The sequence below is a fragment of the Bombina bombina genome, chromosome 6, assembly GCF_027579735.1.
Source record: "Bombina bombina isolate aBomBom1 chromosome 6, aBomBom1.pri, whole genome shotgun sequence".
Lineage (NCBI taxonomy): Eukaryota > Metazoa > Chordata > Amphibia > Anura > Bombinatoridae > Bombina > Bombina bombina.
Window position 1 is genome coordinate 1,032,689,721 of NC_069504.1, and position 8,850 is coordinate 1,032,698,570.

An 8,850-nucleotide genomic window follows, 5' to 3' on the forward strand; every position below is an offset into this window, starting at 1 on the left:
GGGTTAATAAATATAATGTAGGTGTTGGCGATGTCCAGAGCAGCAGATTAGGGGTAATAATATTTAACTAATGTTTGTGATGCGGGAGTGCGTCGGTTTAGGGGTTAATATGTTTATTATAGTGGCGGCGATGTCCGGAGCGGCAGATTAGGGGTTAATAAATATGATGTAGGTGTCGACAATGTCGGGGGGCGGCAGATTAGGGATTAATAAGTGTAAGATTAGGGGTGTTTAGACTCGGGGTTCATGTTAGGTTGTTAGGTGTAAACATAAATTTAGTTTCCCCATTGGAATCAATGGGGCTGCGTTACTGAGCTTTACGCTGCTCTATTGCAGGTGTTAGACTTTTTCTCAGCTGGCTCTCCCCATTGATGTCTATGGGGAAATTGTGCACGGGCACGTACAACCAGCTCACTGCTGGTATTGGAGTGCGGTATGGAGCTCAATTTTGCTCTACGCTCACTTCTTGATAAAAAAAAGAGGATCCGCAGTCCTCAAGAGGTGCACTGGTGTATGGTTGATAGTCTTCAGTTCCGGTATGCTGGATCTGTGGCTGCACTCCCCAAAAGAAATCCCGAAGGAATCCTGACTATATAGACAAATAGAAGAAGAGAGGCGCCAAACATAAAACAGTATCGTTGGTCTGGTGCAGTGGAAAAGATGAGAACCCTCCCTGGATGAGAGTGTATACTCACAAGATGAGCGGCACAATCAACATGCCTTAAACTGCAGGTCGGGACTGTTCAGAGTCGCCCGACAGACACCCCCAGGCTGATATACGTCACCACAGGACTTCCAATCCGCTGCGGGTAATATCGCTCTGTTGCAACTCCCCGAGATCAGCTGTAACTTGCGGCGTCAGTAGTTTCAGACGATATATACGGACTTCTTCTTGATAGTGATCAGAGAGAAGGGTGGATAGGTACTCAAAATAAAGGAGCACGTAAGGTAAAGATAAAATCGTGGTTTATTGCAGATAAAAACAACAGCAACGCGTTTCTCAGCTGAAAGGCTGTTTCATCAGGCTGTATCATATCAAGCCATTGCTCTCTTTAAATACCTTACATGCACCTATCTTAATATAATTGATATATACTTTAATATCAATTATATTAAGATATGAGACCTCATATATTATAGTGTCATTAGTGTGTTAATATTAGCCTGTATTTAGATTATATGCTAGGCATTAGTCATCAAGTCTTTTGAGCAGCTACCAGTTAGCTATACTATCAGATTTCTTAGACCACAAATTGTGAATATAGGTCCATATACCATTATACTAACACTAAGCATACAGATTTAGTCATATATAGAAGATGCTACCAGTTAGCTATACTATCAGATTTCTTAGACCACAAATTGTGAATATAGGTCCATATACCATTATACTAACACTAAGCATACAGATTTAGTCATATATAGAAGATTGTTGTGACCTCTAATGGGTCGCTCCCACCCATATGCCATGCATTAAGTAATTATTTCACCAAGTAATTATAGAGATACCCTTATAGATATGACGATACCAATTTACATCCTATCTAACATAACCTTCTTTGAGAATTAGTTATAGTTAGGCTCACTTAACATCATCTGAATTTCTATTAGTGGTTGGGCCAATTTTAGGCTCACTTTTACGATATTATTACCCATTTTTAATCACATATACATTACCAGTATTACTACTTGTTCCTTATACATATAATATGGTTAATCATTATAATGAAATATATATGTCTATACATAGTCAGTGTAATGTATTGATATATCATTGTAGAGGATTTTTATATTTATATTCTGACTAAATTTGTGTGATCGATATCATGCCACTAATTCAAATTATTTGTATTAACAGAATTTTTGTTTTTAATCATTGCGACATCAAATTATTAATTGTATTACTATTTTTTAGTTTTATCAAGAGTATATGTAATATATTTATATGTTTTTTATCTAAACGCTGTGAAGGATCAATAGGCTATATATCTTATAACAAGTTGTGCCGATTTTTGGCATATACCAATAGTTAAAAATATTTTAGATAGGAAAGAGTTAATCTGTGGAGAGGAAGACAGGTAATAGTTGTAAGTCCGCCCACAGACAGGTGCATGTAAGGTATTTAAAGAGAGCAATGGCTTGATATGATACAGCCTAATGAAACGGCCTTTCAGCCGAGAAACGCGTTGCTGTTGTTTTTATCTGCAATAAACCACGATTTTATCTTTACCTTACGTGCTCCTTTATTTTGAGTACCTATCCACCCTTCTCTCTGATCACTATCAAGAAGAAGTCCGTATATATCGTCTGAAACTACTGACGCCGCAAGTTACAGCTGATCTCGGGGAGTTGCAACAGAGCGATACTACCCACAGCGGTTTGGAAGTCCTGTGGTGACGTATATCAGCCTGGGGGTGTCTGTCAGGCGACTCTGAACAGTCCCGACCTGCAGTTTAAGGCACGTTGATTGTGCCGCTCATCTTGTGAGTATACACTCTCATCCAGGGGGGGTTCTCATCTTTTCCACTGCACCAGACCAATGATACTGTTTTATGTTTGGCGCCTCTCTTCTTCTATTTGTCTATACGCTCAATTCTTGCCTGTTAACGCTGGGTTTGTAAAAACTTGTAATACCAGCGCTGTAGGTAAGTGAGCGGTGAGAATAACGTTCAAGTTAGCACCGCACCCCTCTTACCTCAAAACTCGTAATCTGGCCGTTTGTCATTTTTACAGTAGTGTTAGAAGTTTTTTAATGTGTAGTTTAGTTTATTTAAATGTTAATTAGCTTAATTTTAGTTTAATAATTATATTAGTTTAATTGTTAGTTTAAACATTTTAATTTGACAGGTAAGTTTTAAATTTAATTTAAGATAGGGAAATTGTAATTTTAATCTAAAGTTAAAGTTATGGTTAGGTTTAGGGGTTACTAGTTTAATTTAGTTGATTGCGATGTGGGGGGCTTTCGGTTTAGGGGTTAACAGTTTAAATTAGTTTATTTTGTTGTGGGGGGCTTGCGGTTTAGGGGTTAATAGGTTTGTTATAGTAGCAGCGGTGTAGGGCTTAATAACTTTAGTATAGTGGGGGTGATGCGGACGGCAGATTAGAGGTTAATTATATTTAAAGAGTGTTTGCGATGCGGGAGGGCGGCGGTTTAGGGGTTAATACGTTTAAAATAGTGGGACGATGTCGGAGAGTGGAGGAATAGGGGTTAATAAGTTTTTTTAGTGGCGGCGATATCGGGAGTGGAAGATTAGGGGTTAATAAGTTTAATATAGTGTTTGCGATGTGGGAGGGCCTTGGTTGAGGGGTTAATAGGTAGTTTATGGGTGTTTTTTAGTGTACTTTGTAAGTTAGTAGTTATGAGTTTTATGTTACAGCTTTGTAGCGTAAAACTCATAACTACTGACTTTAGATGGCGTTACAGATCTTGTCGTTTTAGGCTGTAACGCCATTTGTTTAGCCAGAATGCAAAACTCGTAATACCAGCGCTATGGGAATCCCATTAAAAAACATATTTTTAAGAGTGCGGTACTGACGTTGCATTACAGGCCAAAAAGTCTTGCGGTACACCTATACCGACAAGACTTTAACGCTGAAATTACCATATTTTCAGCGTTTTAAAGATGAACGTACAAACTTGTAATCTAGCTGTAAGAGAATGAGTGAACAAATATACAAAATACGTTTGTTCATTTAGTTTCTCCATTTAATAGATTTTAAATGTTTTTTTATTTGTTTAATAGTTAATTTAGTTAATCAACAAATTTTGGACAGAATAAGGTTTGGGTCATTTCTGTTTTGTGGTGGGAAAAAACATCAGCTGATGCCTTACACGGTAATACAAGATGGTGCTGTCTGCATATAAAATATCCGATTGGCCTTAAATCCTTTCAATCATCTTTTCACAGATAGATCAACCTGATCAAAAGACTCTCACCAATATGCCTTGGATTGTAGAACCCGGACAAGAAAAAAGAGGAATTAGCACCAAGTATGAAACCACAATCTTCTAATGACAATGAGTTCTCTCCTCCTTGGTGTGCCTTTGTACACTCTCTTTGAAGGAATTTAGATGCCAGCCTCTTTCTGCTACAGTAGGGAGGAGAGTATATATGGAATGAACTGTACAATATCAAGGAATGACATCATTTTGAAACACTAACAAAGTACTGCCAAGTAAAGGAATCTTATATTTTTAATGTTTTTCTTTTTTTTTCTTTATCCAAATACTTTCTTTTTGTTCAGCCTTTTTAACTGGGGGCAAAAAGTATCCATGTGATTTGTCACTCTATTTACAAGCATTATGCATTTGATTTGTGGCAGTAACATTATAAACAAAGCAGAGAATCTGTATTTGAACTCGTAGGATTTAAAAAGTATAACCACATATTAAAGAAAAAGAAATATTGAACTTCAAAACTGCCAAGAAATCAATAATTTATATGCACAAGTGCATCTTTATTTCTAATTATTGTATGTGATTTAATTACGGAAAATGTATACAACAATTTCTGAACGAACTGGTTTGCTTCAATGTAAAGAGTTCTTTGTAAAATATTTTATAGGCTGCTGAAGTTTAAGCCTTGTTACAAAATTGTAAAAATATTCTATTACTGTATCCACTAATAAGAAATTATTGTCAATAATATGATAAAAGCATTGTTTTTTTGTATGTTCCATTCATTGCCTAATCAAAAGTATTTTATTATAATCTATTTATTAGTAATGTACATTTTAGCTACAGAGAAAGTTAATTACAAGCTTGTTGGGGTGGAAATCAAGTCTGAAGAATACTTCCCTATAAGAAACCAAATCAAGCCATAAGTATTTGTGCCACAAAAACGTGTCTTAGATAAAAAAAATATAGGGCTGGAAAATATCACTACTGATAAAACTGGTAAGGGATTGTTAACCTTTTTATAACATGGACAAAACATGCTTTTTTTATTGTCTTTAATACTTTTTTAAATAAATAAATTTACAAAGAAAAAACAACGAATCAAAATTAAGAAACAATAAATTCAAAGTATCTGAAATACACAAAATATCTATGAGTAAAGAAGTCTAGCAAAGTCAAATAGACACTTTCAGTTATAAGATTACCTTCACATACAAACAAATTCTGCTCCTTGATAGCCAAGATAGATGATTTGAAGGCAACTAAAGCAAAGTCAAATTTTATTTCAATATTATACATATATATTGGGCTAGATTACAAGGGGCACGCTATTTAGGGCTTTCACTCAAGCACTAATGCTGCCAGAAATATTCTTTTTGTGTGCGAGGGTTAGCACACGTTAAAAATGAAAGTTTTGCGCATGAGTGAAACCCGACGCGTGCTAACCAAAGGACTTCAGATTTCGTGACCATGTTAACTTATTCTCACCATAGACTTCAATGGAGAGTGCAGAAGAAAATTCTCCCCATATTCTCCAATGGAGAGTGCTAACCCGACTGGAGTTATTAATATTTCACATTCCAATGTTCTTCGCATACAAGAAAATGTTATTTTTTATTTAAATAAATGTATATATATATATATATATATATATATATATATATTCCTATAGATATACAGGTAGACCTCAGTTTACGCCGGGGTTAGGTTCCAGAAGGAATGTTTGTAAATCGAAACCGTTGTAAATTGAAACCCAGTTTATAATGTAAGTCAATGGGAAGTGAGGGAGTTAGGTTCCAGGCCCCTCTCAAAATTGTCATAAGTAACACCTAATACATTATTTTTAAGCTTTGAAATGAAGACTTTAAATGCTAAACAGCATTATAAACCTAATAAAATAATCACACAACACAGAATATATCATTAAACTAAGTTAAATGAACAAAAACATTTGCTAAACAGCATTAGAAACCTAATAAAATAATCACACAACACAGACTTTACTTGCATTTTTCTGCAAACAGTTCTTTCTATGCATTCCAATCTGGACGGATTTATAGACAGGAAGAGCTTGTTCCTTTGCAAGATGCTCGATAGCTCAGGTCTGGTTAAACTGATTAATTTCATCTTGCTTGGCTTGCATATCTTTGCTGCAACACAGCGGACAGCTCCACGTATTGGCTATTTTAATCAATGCACTGCTTCTCAATGCTTTTCAATAGCAGTCATATGACTGAAAAAAAAAAGGTTGGTATTCTGAAACGGTGCAAATTGAACCGTTGTAAACTGAGGGCCACCTGTATAGGTATATACATTTATTTTACATTAACATTATCAGATATATATTTAAATATATATTTAATAATAAAAAAAAATTGTATGTGAAGAACATTGGAATGTAAAATATGCGTAATGCCCTTCAGGTTAAATATATAAAGATTATTTAGAATTTTTTTGTAAATCTATAAAAATTACTTACATTATTAATATTTTTATATTTAATAAATACTTAACGCAACTTTAATATAAATCATGTCGAGTTAGCACGCATGAAGAATTAGTGTACTCCTGTCGGCTTTATGTGCGCGCAACACGAAGCGTGTTACACATATTTTACATAACAATATACTTAACATAGATTTTTTTTTTAATTAAATATACATTTCTATATATACTTGATAATGTTATTGTAAAATATACATGGTCATATACCTTTGAACCCTTATAACTTTTTTTTATTGATATGTATATGAATCATTTTTATCAGATAGTGTAATATGAGTGTAAGTATATTTTAATGTATTTATGTTAGGTTTGGTGCAATTTTTTTTTTTATCCCTAACTCTTTACACGAGATGTTTAGTTGCACAAACCCAACACGCATTAGATTCAATTGCTCTAAAGCAAACGGGTTTACTTTCACACCTTGTAACACTTCTCGAGCGCAAACATTAGTGTGCCACTTGTAATCTAGCCCATGCTGTCTTAAATATTATACACATAAAAACATTAACCAAAAGTATAACAATGTCTTTTTTAACATCTATTTGTATTTCCATTTCTGTAAAGGTTCCATTTTTCAATTTATTATGTTCAGATTTAATGTACTTATATCTCCATATCATACTCATCCTCAAAAACATTGGTATCTTCCAATTTAAGAGGTGTTGTGGGCACCAGCAATGCTCACTATGAGAAACAGGTTTTACTGTTTTAAAGATGGCACATTCCATCACTATAATCTGGGCTATATATGCCCGTTTGCGGGCATGCGATACATAATCAGCCATTACAAGTGGCTGGTTATTGCTCAACCGCAAGCTCATGGTAGCAATTAGCGCTTATAAATTAACCAGAAATTAGATTAGATGTGCCCCAAATGCCCCCAAAATACAATGGTGTGGTATTTTAATAAAAAATAAAAATTGTAGCATTTTTATTTTTTTATAAAATAACTGCACCAGGTAGTTTTGGGAGGCTAAAGTTGGCGGTGTGGGGTGTTAGAAAAAAATAACGGCACTGAAAAATGCCCTTACATATATATATATATATATATATATATATATATATATATATATATATATATATATATATATATATATATATATATATATATATAAAATACTGTACATATATATATATATATATGTATATGCTTATATACTGTATATATATATATATATATATTATATATATATATATATATATATATATATATATATATGTTAATATGTGTACAATTTGCTGCCATCCACTGTAACAACTTACCCCTTTCGCTGCACTTTGGTTCTGTGCCGTGTGTCGCCATCAGAATGAGGCTCCCATTGGAGCGTCTGGAAGCACGCTCTCGTGAGCGCAATGCTTCCCATTAGCGTGCCCTGCTATTACTCAGTGGAGCGCAAATATCTCCTTTCACGGAAAGCGATATTTAGCGATCCACTTGTAATCTGGCCCTTTGTTTTTACTTTCTTTGAAAACCCTTCAATTTCTGACAAACAGTCATCAAGACAACTAGCTGATTCATGTCAAATCAAGGGAATAGAGAAAAAAAAGTATTTTTTATTCATAGCCCAAAATTCAGCACACATTAGGGACTCAAGTCTCCAACATGACAACTGAAATATAAGAACATATTTGTATGTCTTTGTAGTTGATCTACTCTGAGATTTGGCAATAAACTTATCTTATAAATAAGTATAATTAACTACTACTTTTCAATAGTAAGATGTGCCCATTTTAGTGCAGACAGACACAAAGGATTATGCTGGCTATAACCAACAATACAGGTGCACTTTAGCAAGCACAGAGGTTGGACTGAAAGGGAGAATTCTAAATTCCCACTACTACACTAGCAAATAGCACCCCATCTTGTGGATACTAAACTTACGGTAGTAGCTTTAAAGTCATTTATTATCTTGAGTGTGACCTTTGTTGGGGGGTTTTTAAATGGCTTTTTTTTTGTTTGTTTTTTAAATTGAGGAAATAGAACTAGTCAAGAGTTGGCTGTATTTGTCCAAGTTAATAAAACGTTTATCAACCAGTGTATCCAGTCAGGGAATTAAGTTAATAATCAGGAAAAAAAAGTTATAAATCTGCCGAACATTATTTAAAGCAATATTCTAATGCAAAAGTAACATACTCTAATTTGGTTAGAACGTGTAGTTTTTAGATATTATGTGTTTATCCCCCACAAAGACGTTAAACACTTAGTCCAAAGCTCTGTGTTTGTTAAGCAGCGTCCATTGCAGCTTCTGAGCAGAAAACTATTGGCAATTGGTATGGTCGTGTCATTGCTTACCCGCGATTTCCCTGTGCAGAATCTGCAATGAATTAGAGCATGTACGTTTTTGTGCCAGAGTATGTTTCTTGTAAAAAATTGCAAAACACCTAATTTCTTACTCAAGTGGTGCAATTTATTTTACTAGTCACAGACAAGTGGAAATGTTCTGTCC

General features: G+C 34.5%; 1 protein-coding gene across 1 annotated transcript in view; it reads left to right on the top strand.

Annotated features, from left to right (window-relative positions):
* ANKS1B (ankyrin repeat and sterile alpha motif domain containing 1B) overlaps positions 1-4,995 on the top strand; it is a 367,766-nt gene extending 362,771 nt beyond the window's left edge. Inside the window, exon 8 of the mRNA XM_053718773.1 lies at positions 3,909-4,995. Within this exon, the coding sequence (XP_053574748.1) occupies positions 3,909-4,013 (105 nt within the window). The 3' untranslated portion in view covers positions 4,014-4,995. The remainder of the gene's footprint in view (positions 1-3,908) is intronic.
* The last annotated feature ends 3,855 nt before the right edge of the window (positions 4,996-8,850 follow it).